The sequence below is a fragment of the Lissotriton helveticus genome, chromosome 5_1 (assembly GCF_964261635.1).
Source record: "Lissotriton helveticus chromosome 5_1, aLisHel1.1, whole genome shotgun sequence".
Lineage (NCBI taxonomy): Eukaryota > Metazoa > Chordata > Amphibia > Caudata > Salamandridae > Lissotriton > Lissotriton helveticus.
The window spans coordinates 498,073,688-498,096,644 of record NC_136065.1 but is presented as its reverse complement, the minus strand read 5'-3'; the positions used below and the strand labels follow the sequence as shown (position 1 = coordinate 498,096,644).

The window sequence follows — 22,957 nt, the reverse complement described above, 5'->3', positions numbered from 1 at the left end:
CAGATTTTTAGCGTAAGTGTTTTAAAGCCACGCCCTTAATTACATCGGCCACGCCCCTTTGAGAGACCCCCACAGTTTTTTCATCCCACTTAAAGCCCTGCACATAACATAATTTATCAGCCCATGCACTTACCCATTCATGCATCCATATACTTATTCATTTATCCATTTGTCAAACAATTTATCATTCACCATCTTACCCAGCCACACAGCCACTCATACAAACTCGACAGTGAATGAAGAAGCGCATTCATTTATGAAAAAGTCAGACCTTTCGGCATGTTCCAGGTTTCGGCAGTGCAAATTATTGTTTGATGTCGATATCAAATTGAAACCACCTTTCGACTTGCTCTCAGCTCCTTTCCTCAGTTCCTTTCCTGCTGTAAGACCTCTTGGACACTTGCTACTTGATCACGCTTATTTTCACTGTACTGAATAAACATAGTCAACACACATACGAAGGATTTATTTGCTTACTGAACTAAGTGATTTATGTTTTGGGTCGTAAAACTAACTGCAAACATAGGTGTGTTTATCCTGCCCTGGAGAGAAGTTAATGGCTTCGTAATGGTAGTGAGCGTAATGCTCACTGACTCCGCCACTTTGTAAACGTCACTAAATTCACCTTAAAAATCAACTGTTGACAGCAGATTCCGCATCAGTGCATACGTTTGGAAGTCAAAAGCTATTGTTTTTATTAGAAGTTACCATGAAGATTGGTTGTTGATCACTGCTGATGGTGACGAAAATAAAGTTGGAGGTATAATTAAACAAGTCCTATTTTTTCAATCCTCGGATTTTCGTAAAATGTACATATCCCACAACTATTGTGTTAAAAAAATACAGTGCAGCTGTTGTGCGTCTGCAATCCATTGTGTTTTCATTGCTTCTGCATAGATATGGACTGCCTGATCCTTTGTTGCAAAGAGAGTATGATATCCGTGTGGTCCTACGCATGGCATCTGTGCAGTATGTTCATACGCAGCGCTTTCAAGCAGAGGTTGTGGCTTTCATCCAACATTTCACACAGCTACAAGATGTTCTGGGTCGTCAGAGGGCAGCCATTGAGGGTCAAACAGTAAGTTTTGTTTTCTTTTTTTAATTAATTGCATGTTATACATAAGAGATTGGGGCTGCTGATAGTCTTGTAAATTGTGTTGTTTTTGAGGGTTACATTACTCTGTCGTCTATACCACAGAATTGTCTCAAATAAGGTCAGATTTTAACTATAAAATTATGATGCTGTTTGCATATGATATAATGTTATCATTTGGTTAGTATTAATTTCCTCTGAGGGTTGTAGAAAATAAAATATTGCTAATAAAAAAGCGTATTTGGTTTCAGATGTGAGTGAGCGAGTCTGAACAGGCACTTGTATATCACATATCTGGGTCAACCATATCTAGATTTACATTTGAAAAACATCTTACAGTGTTGATGAATTCAAGCATTCTTTTTCTGCTTGGAATCGAATTCTTCCTCCCATTGACTGTAGTTGAGATAAACCTACGGTTGGACCGCAGGAATTAGCCTCTATTTATACAACGTAAAGCATATCATATCAAGAAAATTATTATGAGCAATATATGTAGTGCCTTCAAACGATTTTCATGCCATAATCACATGAGAGTTGTCAAATATTCTTCTTAGACATGCTGAAGGATAGAGTGGAGATTTTTCTTGGCGCTAAATCCTATGTATGTGGAAAAATTGGCTCAGCAGCAAAGTGTCTCACTGTATGACAAAGAGGAAGTCCTTAGTCTTGTTACTTGCAGAGGCCTAAAAGTAAAAATTGTGTGCGTATGAGAGGACTCACTTCCCTAAAAGAATCTGAGATTGTCTCTAAGACTCCCTATCTGCCATTGAAATTACCCGCAAAGATGACTCTGTTTTGTTCCATTCCTGTGCGTCACCGTCGATTACTTTAACAATGATATCATTGTCTACACCTATGTCGAAGAATACTTAGAAAAGGCCTGCAAAGTCATTGTCAGTGGTCTCCCCATCGAATGCATTGCTGTTGACTTCTCCTGCATATACGAGGAAAATTATATCACTGACGGCAACCACATTGTCAACGACTACCTCATCATTGACAGTTTCATATTTAGTGGGATTATTGCTGATGACGGCTTCGCCAACTACTGCTTTGTCAACTCCTTGCTCATTGACATCAATCACTAAATCCCATTCTGATTGATTTATCACTTTGGTGGTTTCTGCCTCTTCTGCTCACAGCAAAGTGGCTGCTAAAGATCATCGTGTTCCTGTGTGCACAAATGTTGGTGGAACCTTCTTCCAGTCAGAAGGCCACAAAGGATGAAGGAGGGGATGAGGATGCAAGTGATGGCCAATTTTCTAACGGTGAATTATTGTGTGGAGCACATAATTTCGAGACCTGGCTGTTAATTTTACTCCTACAGATGAGCAGGCCGATAAAAAGGTTGACAGGCAAACCTACAGAGATTACCAATTTGAGTAGCACGGTCCCTACTCCCCAAGCCACATATATTATTTGCACTTTGCTCCATAGAATGACCACGGCCCTTTTTGATCTCCTTGACCACCTTTCCAACATCAGCATCCCTAGGTGACCTTATGTTGAAAGCTCCAGCTGATTATTTAGATTCTTGAAGTAAATGATTGAAGCCTAGCATTTTTAAATTTCTTCAGCTCACAGTGCAAGACCACTAAAGTTTCAACTGTCCATTTCCAGTGCCCCTTAGTCACAACTGGCTGCAGTGCTTCTTCAGCAAGTGATACCACCACCACCTGCATTAGTAACGCCACCACCTACAACTTCCATCCACTATGAAGAAAAGTAAGAAGGGGAATGACAACACAGATGACAATGATGCCAGCTAGCATGGTGCTTATGCCTGTAGAAGACCATCCAAATTTACTGCAAAATGAGTAGGTTACTTTTATAGCAACAAATGACTTAATAGTGGATCAGTGCAGAAGGAGACCCCACTACACGGTACTGGGAAATTCCACATCATCATTGAAAGAGCATCTCATTAATGTGAGCTGTGAATCCCTGCTATTAAATCAGCATGTATGACTTCAAAACACATCTCCTAATTTGAACGAAAGAGTGAATGAATGAGATCACTTCTAAAGCGCACGGCTACTCGAGTTTCCTGGTTCTAAACGTTAAAAAAGGTCAAGAGAAGCATTATTTGCTACATAAGTGAGTTTTTAACAGTTTCCCGGGGGCAGTCTCATCCGTAGTGTTTCTAAATTGCAATGGGAGTTGATTTCACTTTGAGACTACTAGAAAAGAGAAGGAAGAGCATCCTCGCCTCTTTTTCTTAAAGGGCAGAACAGCCAGAAGTCGAGGATTCATGAAGTGCAGTGATCTCAGGGAGTACTCACGGATCCTTGTGTTCAGTTACTTTGGACCAGTATCATGTAGGGTGGGATGAGTAATCGTTAAAACTTTAACAATGATTCTTTTGTTAACAGGAACCCAGTGCAGTTGCTTGCAGAAGACTGTTTCTGGAGATTTTTTTGAGAGTTTGAATAGCTGTCAAATCGCAGTATTCTGAAGCACTTGAAGGCGGTGTATCAAGTAATCGTAATCAGGAAGGCAGAGATAAAGAGTGTCACAGTATTCAAGATTGGATAAGATCAGAGCCTGAACTACAGTTTTCTGCGAATCCCAAGGTAGAAAAGACAGGAACTTTTTTAGTGCTCGTAAAATCCAGAGACATGACTTGACTGCAGAGGAAATATGCCTCTTCATAGTCAGACCGACCTCAAATACCACCCCCATATTCCTGGCTACATTCGTAAAATGGGACAGTCTGCAGGCCAGCAGCCCATCCATCCACACAGGGGGTCAGGTCTGAACAGCAGAATTTCAGTTTAATCATGATTACACTGAAGGTTGTTGGCACTGAGCCAGCCCATGACAGCTTTCATACAAGCTGTGAAAGCCATTTTAGCTTCCATCAAGGTACATTTGTACAAGAACAATAACTGTGTGTTGTCTGTATATAAAATAAATTCGATATCAAAAGTCTCAACCAAGACAGCAAAGGGCTACATATAAATATTAAAAAGAGTAGGGCTGAGTGAGGAACCCTGAGGGACCCCACAGTGTAGGGTTTTCACCTCTGAGTGGAAAGGTCTCATCCAGACAGCTTGCTCGCTAGATTCAAGAAAAGAGGAGAGCCACCGAAGGGCTGAACCCTTCATACCAATTACAGATAGATAATGTAATAGAATCTTGTTAGAGACTGTATCAAACGCCACCGGGAGATCCAGTAGAACCAGAGCAACATTATAGCTGAGGTCCATTTTCCACTGTATTAGCTCCGAGATCTCCAGCAGTGCTGTTTCAGTGCTATGGCAGGCTTTAAAGCCCGTTTATGAGGGCACATTAGAGGTTTCAGTAAATTTGAAGAGCTGAATATTGACCACTTTATCCAAAATCTTTGAAGGAGCTGGAAATAGGGTGAAAATTGAACACAAGTGCTATATCTGCATTTTGTTTTTTTCAGAAGGAGAAGCACATTAGCTTTTATTTTCCAGGAACTGGGCACAAATCCTGAGCGTAAGGAGGCAGTGAACCGTTTCAGATAAACGGGGCAGATTATATCTGTCATCTGCTGCATAATATGGGGAGGAAAAGGGTTTGAGGCGGAACACGATTTGCAGCTCAGGAAACAATCTTTTAGGTTGTCTTCTGAAGGGGGTAAAAAAACATTTGAGCTTATCCACTACCTCACATTCTGAGGAGTAGTTCTTGGGTGCAGAAGCATCCACGTAACTTAAAGCATTACGGTTCAGTTGAATTAAAAAAAAAAATTCTTCAAAGAAATTTCGCAACTTACTACACAGATTTGTGTCCGCTACACATGGTGGAGCACACACAGAGGAATCAGAAAACTGCATCACAATCTTAAAAATGTCCTTAGGCCTGTTCTTAGCCTCATTAATCAGTTTTGAATAGTAATTGCGTCTGTTCAATGTAATGTTGTTAGGATATAATTTCAATGCCAACTTATAAAGAACTTTGTCTTCACTTTTGTAGTGACATTTCCAACTTCGTTCCAGTCTTTTGCAGGATTGTCTTTCTAAACTTAGCTCTGCTGTAAACCAAGCAGCAAATGTGGAGTGCGTCTTTTTTAATCAGACATCAAGGCCCTTGAGGATGCCGGTGCCCACTGGGGCCGCCTTCCCCATTGTCATTCGAGATGACACAGAGCTGGTCGGGCGTCCACCGAGACAGGCGCCGACAGAGCAGTATGGCTACATGCCGTTAACCTGCCCTATTCTGAAGGGTTAGGCATGGATGGTGAAGATTGGGAGGGGCAGCAGGATCCCTTAGAAATACCGCAACCCATTCAAGACCTGGACTGGTATGAGGACCTGGGTGATGCCAGCGGCCGGGGCACTTCTTCAGCATGCTGTCTCTCCCTAACCTGGCTATGGAGGAGGGAGCTTCATTTGCAATGAAGGTGCGTAGGGCTGCGGAGGTCTTGGACCTGCAGCTTCCTATGGTGGCATTCAAGACTAACGTCTTGACAGAGGTCCTACAGCCTGGTGTCTCCGCCTCAGAACCCTCTGTGCCTCTCAACGAGGCCTTGACAGATGTTCTACTGGGCGCCTAGTCCAAGCCCAGCACAGGGCCCCCTGTGAATACAACCATTTCCCTCCGCCACCGCCCTGCACTAGGTGATCTAGCTTTCCTCTCTACCCACCCCACCCCACAGAGCTTGGTGATGCAAGCCTCCACTTTCCATGGCGCGGTCTCTTCCGCACCTCAGGACAGGGAATCCAAAAGGCTGGACAGCTTTGGTAAGAAGATCTTTCATTCCACCAGCCTAGCATTGCAGTCAGTAAACACTGCATGCCTCTTGGGCCGTTTCTCCTATTCACTATACCATATGGTTGCGCAAGTGCTAGCCAGAGTCTCAGAGGGGGACCGAGCTCTCCTCTCCCAAGCTGTTGCAGACAGGAGAGAAGCAGCAAAGTTTGCCATATGATGTGGCTTAGACACAACAGATTCTCTGGGCCAAGCGATTTCCCCGACGGTGGTCGTTAGGCGCCACGCCTGGCTGAGGACATCTGGCTTTTCGGGGAATGTCCAGGCTAACCTCATAGACATGCTCTTTGAGGTCTCCCGTCTCTTCGGAGACCAGCAGATGCAGCACTTTAAGGACTCGCGGGCTACGACCAAGTCCCTGGGCCTCTACACCTCACCCCGGCCTGTGTCTGCCTTAAGCCTCATTCGTGGTTATAGAGGGGCTTCCAACTACACCAACCCTATTACAGCCAGAGGGCCCCACAAGTCCATCAACCTCTGCAGGCCGTGAACGTGGTTCACCCCGACCTGGCAGATTGGGTGGCCAGAAGTCAGTTCAAGCCACAACCCCCTCCTTCACCGTAAGACCTTCCTAATCCGATCCTTTCGGATCATGGATGCCTAGTTGGTGGCAGGATACGCCATCACCTCCATAACTGGTGGGACATCACCTCGGACAGGTGGATGCTGCAAATCGTCCGAAGAGGCTACTCCCTCACATTCGAGACTACCCCTCCCTCCATGCCTCCAACTTAAAATCGGCTGAAGGAGGATCACCTTGCTCTTCTCCATGAGGAAGTTAAGACTCTCTTTGCCAAGGGAGCTGTAGAGAGGGTTCCTGGGTCAGAAATAGGCTGTGGTTGCTATTCCTGCTAATTTCAGGTTCCAAAGAAGGAAAGGAGGCCTCCATCCTATCCTAAGCGTCAGGGCCCTCCACTACTTTCTCAAAAAGGAGAAGATCAAGATGCTCACCCTTGCTCAGGTCCTGTCTGCCCTAGACCCGGAAGACTGGATGGTAGCGTTGAACTTGCAGTACGCCTATTTCCACATTTCCGTTCTGCCATCCCATCGTCGCTATCTGCAGTTTACTGAGGGCCACAAGCACTTTCAGCTTACCGTTCTCCCCTTCGTCTCGCCAGTGCCCCTCGGGTTTTCACCAAGGTGATGACAGTTGTCGCAGCCATATGCGTAGATCAGGGGTCCCAGTCTTTCCCTATCTCAATGACTTGTTGTTGAGGTGGGCTCTTCCCAAGCAGTCGTCTCCCACCTCAGGATTACGCCGAACCTTCTGCATTCGCTGGGGTTCACTATCAACATGCCAAAGTCAACTGTGACTTCCTCTCAGACACTCCCTTTCATCGGAGCAATTCTGGAAACGTTGCAGTTTCAGGCTTATCCTCCTGAGCGGTGAGTCCAGGATATGCAGGCTATGATACCGATGTTTTAGCCTCCATACTAGATTTCTGTGAGAATGATTCTGAGGCTGTTGGCCTCATGGCCTCCTGCATCCTGCTAATGGATCATGCCAGGTGGCACATGTGGGCTCTGCAGTGCTGTAGAAAAGTGCCCCTTTTTGCTGGGTTACCCCCACTTTTTGCCTGACATCTGAAGCAACCTGACCTGGTGTTTCCTGGGTCCCTGCCAATCAGGTTCCCATAGCCTGTGTTCTTTCCCAAAACTGTACCTTTATACCCCCAATATACACATCTTTGGCCACAGGTAAGCCCCTTGTAAAAGGTATGTATGTATGTATGTATGTATGTAGGCATACTTATATAGCGCAACTGTCACCCAAAGGGTATCCTGGCGCTTTGACCACAAACATTCCTACAGATGACAATTTCACTGCCTTCGGAAAAAGGTAAGTTTTAAGATCCTTTCTAAAAGACAGGAGATCCTGCTTGCACCTTAGTGCCAGAGGTAGAGAGTTCCAAAGCTTGGCGGCCGTAAAGCTGAATGAGCGGCCGCCCATCCTCGCCCTTTTTATCTTGGGAACAGTCACCAAGAAGGCCGAGGAGGATCTCAAGAGTCTGGCAGCAGAGTACCAGGAAAAGAGACCTCGCAGCACCACGGGACCCAGCCCATGCAAGGCTCTAAAGACCAAGCAAGCTGATTTAAAACAGATCTGTTTTTGCACCGGTAACCAGTGTAGGTCCGAAAGGGCAAGAGAGGACGAAGCAGACCAAGGCCTCGAGAGCGCCAACTTAGCTGCCATGTTCTGTACCCGCTGTAACTTCATAATTAGAGTACTGGGGGCTCCCAGAAGCAGTGTGTTGCAGTAGTCTAACCTACTGAGGATGATAATGCGCACTGCTTCTGTCCTTGCTGAGTGAGGAAGTAGCGGAAGAATCTTCCGCAGCATGCGTAACAGCAGCATGCAGGTCACCGTGGTTTTATTAACGAAGGCGTCTAGCTGGAGACTAGGCCCGAGCAGGACACCTAGGTTACGGACTGAGTCTGCCGCTGTGACAGTGCCCAAGGTGGAAGAAGGCCAAAGACCCTCCGGCAGAGGGCGAGGCGTACGATCTGCCGAACAGTAGAGAACTTCAGTTTTTGCCCCGGTAAACTGTAACGAGTTCTGACGCAGCCAATCCGCAGCTGCCGACATACAATGGTGAAAGGATTCTAGGGAGACCGCATCCCTGCCCTCGATGGAAAAAATAAGCTGAGTGTCATCTGCATAGTTGATGACAGACATGCCGAATGACTTAATCAGACTTATTAGAGGGCGAAGGTATAAGTTGAAAAGGATCGGGCTGATTGCAGAGCCCTGCGGTACTCCCTGTTTTACCTCTCTCACCACCGAACGAAACGGCGACATGGCCACAGATTGCCGCCTGTTACAGAGGTATGATGCCAGCCAGTCCAAGGCTAAGCCAGTTACCCCGGACTCCCGGAGCCTACCCAGTAGAACCGCATGGTCGACCGTGTCGAACGCGGCCGACATGTCAAGCAGCACCAAAAACGCTGCTCCTCCCATGTCGACACGCGAACACAGGTCGTCCAAGACGGCCACCAAGGCAGACTCCGTACCGTGGGCCGGCCTAAATCCAAATTGGGCCACGTCCAAAAGATCGTTGGATTCAAGGAAGCTGGACAGGACCCTAGTGACCAATTTATCTAGGATTTTTATTGAGAAAGGCAAGAGTGAAATAGGCCTATAGTTGGTCGGACATAAAGGGTCCAAGGTGACTTTTTTTAGCAGTGGGGTAATCACTGCCAGTTTCCAGCTATCCGGGACCATGGCCGTGGTTAATGACTGGCAGCAGATGGAATGAAGCGGAGGGAAGAGTTCTGCCTGGAACACCTTCCAAAACTTGTGTGGCAAGGGGTCTAACGGGGAGCCGGATGACACACTATTCGCCAACAGACAGAAATCCTCCAGGGAAGGAGTAGGAAAACAGGTCAGCCGAGGTTGTACTGCTTCCTCCATAATCACCTCCCGAGCTACTCCGCTGACTAGTTCCAAGGGGCAAGAATCAGGGTGGCTAGACAGGTTGGGGGCAGAGAGACCCGCCAAGATGGTATTAATTTTTTCCTCAAAAGCCGAGGCTAATGAGTCGCATAGTTCCTGCGAGGCCGGAATGGCAGGTGTGGCACAAGCTGGGTTGGAAAGATTTTTAACCAACTTAAACAAGGTTTGTGACTTGTTTCCAGCTTTGGCCAAAGTGGCCTCGAGAAACTTAGCTTTAGCCAACCTGATCTGAGTTTTATACTCCTGGAGGTTTTTTTTATAGACCAGTCTATCTGTTTCTGAATAGTGTCTTCTCCAGACCCGTTCCGCCTGTTTACAATGAAGTCTCTGCTGAAGAAGGTCACTGGAAAACCAGGGAGTGACTTTTTGCGGTTTATCCTTCACCTTACGCATTGGAATCATCCTGTCAAGCGATTCGAGGAGCTGATGACAGAGAGTTGAATAACTCTCCTCCACATTCTGACCCAATGAAAAAGCTCTGGGCAGTAATGTGGATCTACTGGAGCCCGTAAGTAGCCGAGCCCATTGTCTCCTGAGTTTAGGCTTGACTTGCACGCTATTACTCAGCGATCCAGCAGGTAACAGAATAGAAAAGTGGATCAAAGCATGATCTGTCCAGCATTGGCCCGCGACCTCCTTAATCGAGACCAGCGGCTCCACTGCAAAGATCATATCCAGGACATGGCCTTTCACATGAGTCGGAGCGGACACATGCTGCGTGAGATGCAGATTATTGCAAGCTTGGCACAGATCACGGTATGCAAGGTCATAAGGACCGCCGGGCCAAAGATTAAAATCGCCCAGGATTAGGAGTCTAGCATGGGTATTAGATAGATCATAGATTAGATCTATCAGATCTTGCACAGATGGTGTCACGCTGGTAGGAGGGCGATAACACAGTAGCCCCGAGACCAGTGTTCCACTCAAATCTTTTAAAGAGAAGCCCATGAGCTCGAAGCCCTTGACAGGTGTGACTTCCAAATAAGAGAGCGAGAGAGAGTCTTTAAAGATAAAGCCCACTCCACCGCCTCTCCCATTGGGTCGTGGGATATGCCTGATAGAGTACCCTGGTGGGCAAGCCCATCCCAACTCTACGTTACTCTCCGCCCTGGTCCAGGTTTCAGTGAGAAACATGATATCTAGCTGCAATGAGTCAATAAGAAGAGCAGTCTCTGCATGATGTTTGCAGAGGGAGCGGACATTCAATAGACCGCAGTTAACGCTCACCAGGGGGGCCGGTAGAGGGGCTAAGCATTCACCCGCACTGGGAAGTTGGTTCATCAGGCAAAGTTCTTCCTTGGAGTATGTCAGGCGTGCTGGAGCAGCGTCTCTAGCGCTAAGCGCGTCCGAAGCGCGAACGGGCGCAAACGGGCTTACCTCTGGCGCACCTCCGGCGCCCCGCTGGCGAGCCCGGGCACTGTGACCGGGGAAGGGCAAGGGCACTGTGACCGGGGAAGGCCTCTAAGGGCTGCAGCATCTATTCTGCCACCCTTAGAGGCCCTGTACCTTAACACCCACACACTGCAATATCAAGTGTGCGTTTTCGTGCAGAAAAAAGTGAAGAGTCAACATGGCACACATCTCTGTGAGCCATGCCTGCAACCCACTGCCTGAGGCCTAGATAAGTCAACCCTCAAGCAGGGTGCACTAGCTCTCAGGCGAGGGCACAGTGGCTTGAGCCATGTACCCCTACAGTGTCTAAGTGAATTCTTAGACATTATAAGTGTAGAAAAGCCATAAGGAGTATATGGGCTGGGAGTTGGTCATTACGAACTTCACAGCTCCATAATGACTTAACTAAAACCTGGGAAGTTTGGTAGCAAACCTGTAAGCACAATACACCCACACTGATGCCAGTGTGGGATTTAATGTAAAATGCACTCAGAGGGCATCTTAGAGATGCCCCTGAAAAACGACTGGCTGAAGAGGGGTGAAACCCTGAAACCGGTCCTAGGATGCTTGTTTCCGGTCCAGGGAGGACCTAGCGTAGCAGTTTGGGCTGGACTGTTCCCATGAGGCACAGGGTCAAGACTTATTTGCATATGGCCAGGTCTAAACGAGGGTGGCATAGTGAGCAAAAGAATGATGGATTTAACCCAGATCTCTTGACTGGGGTGAATGTTTTGATTTGTTCTGCATTCCGCCAATCAGTTGTGTGTCTTTTGCTTTCTCGCTCGAAGTGCGCCTGGTATGCCCAAATGTGGGTCCCGGGCTCACTGTGCCACTGGATTCTAGCTATACTGGCTGAAGAGGGGTGAATCCCCGAAACCGGTCCTAAGATGCTTATTTTTGGTCCAGGGAGGACCTAGCTTAGCATTTCGGGCAGGACTGTTCCCATGAGGCACAGGGTCAAGACTTATTTGCATATGGCCATGTCTAAACTAGGTGGCATGGTGAGCAAAAGAATGATGAATTTAACCCAGATCGAATGACTGGGGGTGAATGTTTTGATTTGTTCTGCATTCCGTCCATCAATTGTGTGTCTTTTGCTGGAAAACGACCAGCCCTGGTCTGGTTCCTGAATGGCTGCCATCTATTTCCCAACACCAGACAAGTTTCTGGACCCCTGGTAAGAGAACCTCTGCTCTGTGGGTCCAGAAACAAAGCCCATCCTGGGCAGAGGTATCATGCCTCCTTTCCCTGGATGGGCTGGGTCCACGAAGGGGAAGCTTCAAAGGCCTGCCACATTTGTAATCTGTCCTTGCCTTTTGCTGTCCCCAGAAACTAGTTCCCAACCGCTCTGCCCCCACTTTGGGCAGGAGTATCGGTGGGAAAACCAACCTAGGAGGAGAGGTATGCCCACCTTTGCCCACCGCTCAGAAGGGGAAGGCGAGGTGAAGCACAAATCTTCGTCACCTCCATCTTGAAGATGAGGGGACTCCACCAATTAGGGGGAGGCTCATGCCCCCTTTCCACTTGAGGGTGGCCTAATAGGGGGTGTACCCACCCCAAGGAAGGGACCCATTAATCCCGACTTGCACACCCCTTCTAAGTTCCTTAAATTTAGCATTTAAGGACAACCCTGAACCTTGCCTCCTCTGATTCGAGGAAGAAAGAAGAAGGACCGAGGAGCCATGCTGACCCAGGAAGTAGTGGGCGCCTACTGCTTTGGCCCCAGCCATACCGGCCGTCCTGCCTTTAACCTGCCTACATCAAGAACCCCAGCGAGTCCAGCAGCTAGCAATCCCCAGAGCCTGGATGACCTGCCTTGCAGTCATCTACCAAACTCTTTCTCCTGTGAGTACCGGATTTGCTCAAGCCAAGACTCACCCACAGAATCCGGAACCAGGTGGCTCTGCGTTTCTGCACCACTCTGCACCCAACGCTCACGGCCTGAGGTCGAGTGGCCGAACACCACAAGGTGGTCTCCCCAACGATCCTAACCTGGGATCGCCCTCCCTCAAGCTTCAAGACGACACCTGCAGCCTCAGCCTGAAGGGTCCCCCCGGATCACGACCGGACCTGGTAAAGAAACGTGATGCCAAAAGACAGCCCTGCACCGACGCCCCACAGCCTTACCTCTCCTGTCGGTGGTTGCCTTCAGGTAGCCAAAGTGAAGGTCTCCATTGGACACCCAGGGTCCTCAACGTCTTCTTGGCACCCTGCCGTCCCTGTGCCACTCTTGGTGCAGGTCCTGTGCTGATTGTTGACCCCTGTAGTGCTGACCTTAACCCCAGGAGCTTTGCTACCACACCTAAGTGGCCTGCTCATGAGCAGTCCCTGACCGAAGGCCCCCTTAGCCCCATTAGCTAATATTGGGCACCTGCACTCGGCACCCGGCCGCCCCAGTGCCGCTGATGGTGCAATTGGAGTGCTTACCTAGACCTTGGGGAACCTTGGTCCTATCTTGGGAGGAAGAGATGCTAGAGGCTAGAGCTTCTTGTAGTCCGAAGAACTCTGGAGTGCAGAGCCAACAAGCCTTGGCAACAGCAATTCAACACCGTGCACAGGGGGTTTGGTCCCAGCGGTTCCGACGAGGGTTACTGGCCTCAAAATTGTAGAGGACAGGTCAGGTTTTGAGGGAGTTGCAGAACCACCACCTGTGTTGCTGAGCCTTTCAAAGTCCATCGGACGTCCTGAGCAGCACACCGGTCGGCTTCATTGCGGTGCCTGCAGATGTAGGGGATTGACTCCTTCACTCCAAGGGAGATTACTTCCAGTGTCCTTGATGCCCACAGGTCTGTTGAGATCCTGGAAGAGTCACCGACATAGATGACGAAGAAGACTTGCAGGACAGCGAGACCAGGAACAGCAGGATGCTTCCTTGATACAGTCTTATTTCCTTGCTAAGTCAAAATGTCCAGACAGTCGAAGAGTGATGTGGTTTCAGGCTTAAGTCTGGTCTCACGATGAATCTGAAGACCCACCCATATGTTAACTCTTTTATTTCCTCAGAAAGGGGTTAGGATGACTCAGGGGTCCCACCCAGAGGAGTGGCTGTACAGAGGTGAGGATACTCTCATGTCTTTTGTCCAGGTTCGCACCAGAGCAGGAGCCAAGGGCTCCCAGAACTGGTTCTAACTAAAGTATGCAAGGAAGGCATCAAAGGTGCCCTTCAAAGCAGTGTGGTGGCTCTGGCAAACACCCCCACCCCAGCCCAATACACTAAGTCCTGTCTCTGAGGTGGTCACACCTCCCTGTGACAGGAAACCTATTGTTCTACCTTCCCATGCCTGAGCTCAGCTCCGCAGCCGGAGAGCAGAATCGTGTCTGGGGTCGGCAACATCACTAGTTTGCTGGCAGACACTGGAAAGCTGTTACCTGGAATGCTGGGGTCTTCCTGGAGGAGCCATTATAGAATTAGCCATCGCGTAATGTCGCATGGCCACTATATGTATCAAAATGGCTGTACAGAGGCGGAGTGTTCCAAAAGTAAAGACCTATCTGATAGAGACATCTAGCTGCAGATTCCTTAACTTCAGACTGGATCCGGAATTCTTTTTGCAGCAACACCTCTGCGCGCCGGGGGACGGCGCCACACGACCCTGCCCTGACGTCGTCCACGTAAGTGACGACAGCGAGGTCATACAAGTCCCTCCTGGCGCGCTGACATCAGTTTCCTTCTTTTCCGCATGCAACGCGGATCCGGAGTAAGCGGTTCCTCTGGCCTGTTTTCAGGCCCTTTTTCGATGCTTCGCGTCTGGAACAGTGTGCGATGCCTTCGGGCTGTAAATGTTGTACTTCCTGTTCGCGGCAAATGTTCGCCACAGACCCACATCTATGTGGTGTCTGGGCGAGCACCATGACTCCACAGACTGCGACACCTGCCAACACCTCAAGCCGAAGTCCTGGCGGGAGCGCCAGATGAAGCTTCTTTCGGCATGGCTGTCTCGGTCGAAGTCGTCTCGTCTCCCGGCCTCTTAAACGCCTGCGGGCCCCTCTTCTTTCCAGTTCCGCCGTCGATCGCTCTCTGGGGCCCAGGGCCGTCGTTCACCACTTATTGGTAAGTCACGGCGCATGTCACCAGGTCCTTGACCTCACTTTCTTCTGTTGTCAGGGGCACTGATTTCCGGAACATTCCGGATGTGCGCCCCCGGGGCGACTCGGGCCCAGATGGAGGCCTATGCTGCGGCTCTGCAGGCCTCCCTTGGGTCCTCTCCCATCCCTTGGGCGTCCTTCGGGCCTCCGTTACTTGCGGGGTCCCCGACGGACTCGCTGGTGGGTTCGCCCCCGGCACCAAATGAGCACTTGCCCTCCAGGGACGTCGGAGATGTGGTATCGTCGGGGCGCGGCCCGGCCTGGTCCCCCTCTATGATCCATATGGTGTTGTCAGGGTGCGGCCCGGCTGGGTCCCCCTCTCCGACCCATTGTACCCATTGTACCCCTGCCGCGCCGCATAGTCCCGTGGGGCTCCCTGTAGCATCACAAGTGGTTGCTGGTGCTCAAAGCCTCGCTTTGAGAACGCCTCGGCCTTATGGGCAGGCGGCCGCCTGTCAGAAGCTGGGGTCGGTGCTTTTTTGGCGCCATAAACTCGCCCCCCTGGCTCTGCTTCCGCTTCTTTCTTCGGAGTCGGAACTTGTTGAGGCTGAGTCGGCGCTGGTGCGGCGCCGGCGGCTTGCCTCCCCGGCTCCGGCCAAATCTCCTTCGGAAGGGGAGCTTGTTGTGGTTTCGGCGCCGGACGGGGCCAGATGGAGTCGAGTCGGCGCCATACGAGGCTCATTCGGTGCCGACTAAAGTCGTTTTGGCGCCGCATCGATGCCGGGTTGTTGACTGTTCTCTGGAAGCGTCTGGAGAGAGTTTGGCGTCGGCCTCACGCCTGGCGACGCCGGATGTATTCTTGCTGGTGCCTCCCTTAGAATATTTTAACCTGGCAGGATCCCCGCCTCCCCAGGAGCCCCCGGCACCGGCAGGCTCCTCGCCTCCTCAAGAGCCTCATCAGGACCCCCATTCATCATTGGGGCTCCCCTCAGTTGGGCATTGGTCGCACCCTCAGTGTCTTGGGAGGGTTATCTTACAGCCCTCACCTACTGATGAGCTACTGTCCCCTCCACGGAGGGCTACCGAGGCTGGTGCGGCATTTATGAGAGTGGTCTCCTTGGCCACTCGGTTTTTGAACATGCAACCCCCTTCACCACCCTTGTCTGTGGATCCTTTACTTGATGTACTTCACCGTGGGTCAGGGAATGTGAAGCCGCTTCTGCCCTTTGAAGCTTCTCTTTATGATGCCCTTTCGGGTACCTGGGTTCGGCCAGCTTCAGGTGATCCGGTGGCTCGTTCTGTCTTGCTCCACTACCGTCCTGCTCCACATGATCCAGTTTGTTTCTTTGTGCATCCTGACGTGCAGGGGTTTGTTTTGCAAACTGCCTTCCCTTCCATGGCCCTGCTAATGTTTCCTCCCTCCCGGGAGTCCAGATGGCATGAGTCATGGGGTCGGAACATCTTCACCTCCACTAGTGCTGCCCTACTATCACTAAATACACTGTGTGTCCTGGCTCGGGCTATCTCTGCCCTGTGGGACTCTGCAGAGTCTTTTCTCTCCACCACCACTGAAGGCGCTCGTGTTGACCACCTCCATCTTCTCCGGGATGGCTGTGAGCTTGCTGAGTTTCCGATCCGCTCCGCCTTTGGTACTGCTGATTCCTTAGGCCGGGCTATGGCTGGTTCAGTTGCCTGCGGCGCCATGCTTGGTTGCGGGATAGCGTCTTCCCGGAGAATATCCGGGAGAGACTTGTTGATTTACATTTTGATGGGGTTTTTGTTGTTTGATGCTCATACGCCGAATCGGCTGTTCAGTTCCTCCTTGCGGGCATTCGCCCTCCCCCTTAGGCCTGTGTTCTTCAGGAGTTTGTTCTGGGGTGCTACCTTTTCATAGCATCCTTTTGATGCGTTATATGTTTTAGGCTGGCAGTAAGCCTCAGGTCTTCCTTACGCATGGTCGGGGGTGGTTACCCTTTCATTTAGCATCCTTAGGATGCATTATGCGTTTTCAGCTGGCAGTTAGTCTATTGTGGCAGTGTTCCATAGATTGTTGTGTCTGGTCCTCTGACTGTGGCTTGTCCTAAGTGGTGTTTCCCGTTGTTGGGGTGTGCATACTCCGTGTGGGGTACTTGAATGCTATTATACCTGGGCCTAAGCGATCCCTTGGGCTCTATGCATCACCTGCTGCTCTTATCTGCCGTTGTACACTGCTAAATGTTGTGCCTTGGCGTCATCTTCTGTACGTCATGGGTCATCTTGCTTATTCGTCTCATTCTCCTCCTTGGGAGGTTTTCGGGGTATTTATCACGCTTTAAATGCAGCTACCGTCTGCCACTACTGCACTAGGTGTGTTCCTCTGCAACCATATTGCATAGTCGTGGCTCATTTACCCATCATTGCTATATACATATATTTATTTACGTATATATACAAGTTCCATGGGTACTCTTCTTCCTACGTATTCACCTCTCTTCAAGGGTGCAAGGTCTGGTCCAATGTCTCCATGTGTCAGGGATCTTTTCAGTGATGCATGCGGGATTGCCAATAAGGCCCCCTTTTGTGTTCCACTTACTGGGTGGTTCCCCAGTTTTACACTGCTCCCTTCTTCGTGTTCAGCTACTGAACAATTCTCTCTTCTGGACAAGAGTACTTTCCTTCCAGTCGGAGGGTGTTGTCTAGAATTCTGAGACTTTTCCTCCGTTTCTACGCCTTGGTACTTTGGTGCCTCTGCTGCCCCTTCCTTCAGATGTGCCTCCTTCTTTAGGCTCACCCTATATTATATCCGCAGGGCATCCGGGATGGCTCTTCTGATGTCAGTCGTCCTAGGTCCACACACTGCATATCTGTATTTCGTGTGCTGTTCTCACCTTAGTCTTCCAGCTGCCTGGTTGAGCAGTCTTATGCTTATTTTAGCTACGCTACCTTATGGCCTCTGTAGCTGTTGCTCTGTGCATGTTTCTGTGGTGGCCCGCATCAGCGTGCTTCAGATTGTTACTGTTCGCCCCTGTTCCCCCTTTTGGGACTGGGTGTGCACTTGACGTGTTTCTTGTTTCCGCCTGCAATTCCAAACACATGGCGGAGTTCTACCTCTTGACCTTTGGTTCTTGGCTGTAGCCTCTACGGCCTTCCTTCTGTGGGCTAGCCTCGTAGGCTCTGGTTGCATCTCTTCATGTTTCTTCTCAACCTTTGGTCGGTGTTCACATAGTGCGCCATTAAGCAGAGAGTGGTCCTTCTTCCTCTCTCTTTCTTTTATTCTGGTATATGGCTGGTGCCGTTTCGACCTCTTATGCCTATACAGGTATGGTGTAGCGCCATTCTGGCATTTTTGGGATGTCTTGCATCCCGTTATCTTTTGCTCTTCCGAGCTATTTGGGTTGCTATCTTGCTGTTCCGCCACAATCTCCCCCATTGTCCGTCACTCTGTTGCCGGCTCAAGTGCTTGGTGCTTTCTGTCGTTCTGTTGTAGACCCACCTCCCCTCTGGGGTATGGCTATGGTATCTATTCTAAGTTAAGGAATCTGCGGCTAGATGTCTCTATCAGATGTACGAGTTACTTACCTTCGGTAAAGCAGTTTACTTAACACCCACCCAGCCTCCCCGTTCTGCGAGGACCTTGTCAAGTGGGGTTCTCCGCTGGCCTCTTTCAGTTGCCATTGTTTTTTCTCTCATGGGCGCTCACATTGTGGCGTCCCTTTGAGAATTGCCATAATACAGCTGACTCCCTCTAAGGGGTTCTTTCCTGTACAATGGTGCCTTTTGATTCACCTTCACCAGGAGATTCATCTTCTTTTTCTTTTCTTCTCATGCTGCCATCCGTCTCTCCCACCTTCTCTGTTGACTCAGGGTTCTGGTCTCCTCTACAGTCGTCGTCTTTGGGGATCTGTTGACCTGTTTCAGACCTCCAATACTATTGGGGCAGTGCCAGTCTTTTCATACCTTCCTGCAGTCGACTGTTGTTCTCTCTGTGCTCCGTTCTTGCTAGACAACACAGTTCTACATGGTAATGAAAGTCCATTTCTGTCTGTTGAGATATTCTTCCCTTGTTGCAATTGGGGAAGGGTCTTCGCTTAGCTTGCTGGGTTGTTTCTCACAGGTTTTTTCATCCCTCGCACACTGTTCCCATACTTTCACAGTTTGTTGTTGTTGTCTCCGCGTTGTGCAGCGGAAAAGTTTCTCAGAATAAAACTGACGTCATCGCACCGGGAGGGACTTATATGACCTCGTTGACGTCACTTAGGTGGACGACGTCAGGGCGGGGTCATGTGGCGCTGTCCCCTGGCGCGCAGAGGTGCTGTTGCTGCAAAAAATTCCGGATCCAGGCTGATGCCTGGGGATATTCTAAGTTCAGGAATCTGCGGCTAGACAACGTCTCTACCAGATACATCGTTACCGAAGGTAAGTAACTCGTACTTTGTGACACACACTGTCAAGTTATTTGATTTCCTACTAGGAGGTGCAGTGGTAAAGGCATCTAGTTTTGTTTAGAGGAAAAAGTGTAGATCGTGAGATTTTCCAGATAAGCGTTTGAAGAAAAAAGTGTTGGTCACTGTTGGAAAGTAGGATCTGCTTTCATGGTTACCCCCGCTTTTTGCTGATGTCAGTATGTTTATTTGACTAGTACCAGAAAGCTGGAAGGGTGCAATCATAAGACTTATACATAAGAAGGGCGACCACAAAATACCGAAGAATTATAGGCTAATAAACCTCCTAGATATAGGGGAAAAGGTTTTCGCAAAAGCCATTCTGGGTTTACTAAAGGAATGGGCGGAGGAAAATCAGATTATACCCCGGAACAGGGGGGGTTTAAAGCAGGCCATTCCACAATTGACCATTGCTTTGCTCTCTGGGCCATAGCACGAAAGCCGATGGAAATGCTGGGATGTTTATTTTGTTGTTTTGTAGAATTCCGCGCAGCTTTCGATCTGGTGGACCGGGGGTTGTTGTGGGAGGCATTAACTAGTTATGGTATTCCAAAAGATTTGTTAAGTCTGATCCAAATGCTCCATACTAAGAACTGAGCACAGATAATTTTAGATATAGATGGGAGTCTATCTGGGAGAATAGAGATTGGAAACGGGCTGAGGCAGGGATGTGTATTGGCCCCTCTGCTGTTTTCCTTGTTTTTAGCACATTTGCTTTTGACACTGGGAATCGTCAATGAGGCAAGCCCGAAACTAGATGGTAAGCATATTGCATGTTTGCTCTATGCTGACGATCTGGTGATTATGGATCTGACTGAAGTTGGCCTACAGAGGAAACTTAATAAATTTAAAGACTATTGTACCAAGAAAAAACTGGTGATAAATATGGATAAGACCAAAACCGTGAGCTTTGGCCAGAGGAAAGCTGGGTTCAATGGTTGTTGGGGACAGAGAAAGTAGAATCGGTCATCCAATATAGATACCTGGGGTTATGGTTCGAAAAAAGTATGAAATGGAACACCCACCTAGCGGCGTCAAAATTAAGAACCTCTGCATCGATTAGTGGCTTGAAATTGTTTAACAAAGCCTATGGCGATATGTCAGATACACCAGTGCTAAAAGCTTATTCGGCTATGGTACCCCCGCAGTTTCTGTATGGCGCAGAACTGCTATACTTGAGTGGTAAAGAGAGCTGGGATGTTGAGGAAGGCAAAAACCTAAAAAATCTATTCTCACTCCGATGTCAGCAATGGTCCAGGCTGAAAGACTGGAATTAGGACTGACCTCATGGGGCTCTCTAGCCAGTACGGCCCTACTTCGTTTCTGGCAACGCCTAGGTGAGGGCGAGAACACCAAAATATCTCAGTGGTGTAAAAACGAAATAAAGAATAGCCAACTAAAATGGGCAAGAGAGACCAGAGCGATCATGATGAAGCTATGTCGATTGATGAAGGTTGAATTGTGCCCCACAACCTCTATGATTAATATCTATAAAAAGGTACTTAGGAGGTTGGGGAAAGAATTATCACAGGACCAAACATATCTTGCTAAGAAGCCCTCAGTGCACTTTATGACTGATGTATGGAAGAGTGAACAATGCTTATTCAGTATTATGGGTGTCTTTTATAGATTCATATGCCTGAATCATTCCCCGTCGTCGAGATGGGAGTCACTCCCATCTCGATGACGGGCAATGATTCAGGCATGTGAATCTATGAAAGACACCAATACTGGATAACTGCAGTTACAGGTAAGTAACGCATTTCTTTCCCTACATTGATAGGTTACCGGACTGCCGACTACGAAGTGAAGTTTTTAGGGTAAGAATTGGGGTGAACCTGTGTTATATAAATAACATGGTAAAAGGCATAATGATTGATAAGACAGGAAGATGCACTTGTACCTTGGCCACCTCATGTGACCTGCTACATATTTTTTTAGATTGTCAGAAGTTCCCTGAGTTACGAATTATGTTTCTAAAACCGATATTTAAGAAATATGAGATTAGAATTAGGGCCCAGGCTGTAACTTTGATGACAGAAATGACTCATTTAGACATCGCTGTTGCTATTGGAAAATGTATGCAAAGCGTGAAGGCACTTCTTTTTACTCTCTTTTGATAAGTTTTAGCGAATTATTTAATCTTAAATTGGGGATAAAGGGTTTTATAACAGGATGTGTTTTAAGATATGTTTTAGTGTGTTTAATAAGTGTACTTTTAACCATATATGTATCGTTTGGTGACCAAAGGTCCAAATAAACGTGAAATAAACTTGAACTTGACTAGTCCGGCTGGGATCCTGCTAATCAGGACCCAGGTCACCGTGTTTCCTACCGAAATTTTACTTGGTACGTACTTCTGTTCCTCCACAATTGGTGACTGGTGTTCCCCTGTAAGTCCCTAGTAAATAGTACTAGGGTACCCAGGGCATACGTACACCAGGGGTCTCCCATGGGCTGAAGCATGTATTATGGCACCCATGAGAGACCACTCAAACTATGACTACAGGACTGACATTGCAGCCTGTGTAAGCTGGTGCTAGCACCAGTTACGGCAAATCTCACTTTTCTTATATCTGAGGTCACTACACTTAAAACCTATGTTCGAGGCATATGAGCTGCAGATTGCACACTATGCATAGATTGCCACCTAGTGTTGGGCCAGGATGTTTGCAGTTTGTTTTGTTGTAGAAAAGTCTTCGGAAGTCACGGGATAGGTGACTCTTCCTTTGGATGATACAGCGCATGGTCATCGGCTCCATCCCAAGATTGTTTTTTTCCGCCACCGGGCTCGCATGTGTTTCCAGCGCTCCGTGTTGAAACCGAATTCCTTCGGCGCGCAATCCTCACCAACTTCAGAAAATAAGTTTCAAACCCTTTTCCACCCAACGCTATTCTTCAACGTCGAATACTTCAATTCCGGTCGTCATCGATGGCCTTCGGCCCTAACTAGGCCTCAACTCCAGCTCATGGAAAGGACGCCATTCAAGAAGGGTCCTCAATGTGGGTTGAAGTTTCCCCACACCGACCTTCACGAGGTGTGTAACCTCTGCCTTTCTCCGGAGCACGAGGCAAAGGACTGTTCAGCTTGTGCCTCTTTCCGCTCCAAAAAGACTATCCGGGACCGAAGAGCGAGAAGAACAATGGCTCGATCTTCAACTTCCATTCCGGAGGACATCTTTGAGGAAGGCGTCAACGTCCCAGAACAACAAGACGTCGACAGCGGTTCCGAACAGGAAGAAGATTCGGATGTCGAGGACATCACTCCAGCGCAGCGGGTCGTAAGTAAGACCGTCGACCCCGAACCTTCCTCGACACCCCCAAAGAAGGCCCCGGTCACACCCTCGCCCTCGGGCTCGGGTGCCCACCAACACTCTGCTTCTACTGCCCCACCTTTGGGGCCCGGCTAAGAAGCCAATTAAGCCTTCAGGCGGTCCGGGCTCGAGTCAGCCTTCGCATGGTGCCGGCGCCAACTTACCGGCACCGAAAAAGACATCGACACCGGCTACGCCGACGTCCAAATCATCGGTGCAGAAACCCACAACTCCTTCGGCACCGGAACCCAGGTCGGAACCAAGCAAAGCTTCGGATTCCAAAAAACCACAGGAACCGAAAAAACCATCGGATCCAAAGAAACAATCGGATCCAAAAACAACACCCGAACCGAAAAAACATTCGGAGCCGAGAAAACATTCGGAGCCGAGAAAACATTCGGAGCCGAATAAGACTCCTGCTTCCCCGACAAAGGACAGTGCCAAAACACAAAGCAACCCGCTTCGGTGCCGAAACCTTCTCCAGCACCAAAAGATCGGCCTCCGGCAGAAGACT

The 22,957-nt window shown here is 48.9% G+C and overlaps 1 protein-coding gene across 2 annotated transcripts in view; it reads left to right on the top strand.

The window, feature by feature from the left end:
- The window catches only part of VPS13D (vacuolar protein sorting 13 homolog D), a 2,979,414-nt gene that overhangs the window by 558,115 nt on the left and 2,398,342 nt on the right, over nucleotides 1-22,957 (top strand). For both annotated transcript variants that reach the window (XM_078642819.1, XM_078642818.1), the window contains exon 24: nucleotides 898-1,078. In XM_078642819.1, the coding sequence (XP_078498945.1) occupies nucleotides 898-1,078 (181 nt within the window). The remainder of the gene's footprint in view (nucleotides 1-897; nucleotides 1,079-22,957) is intronic.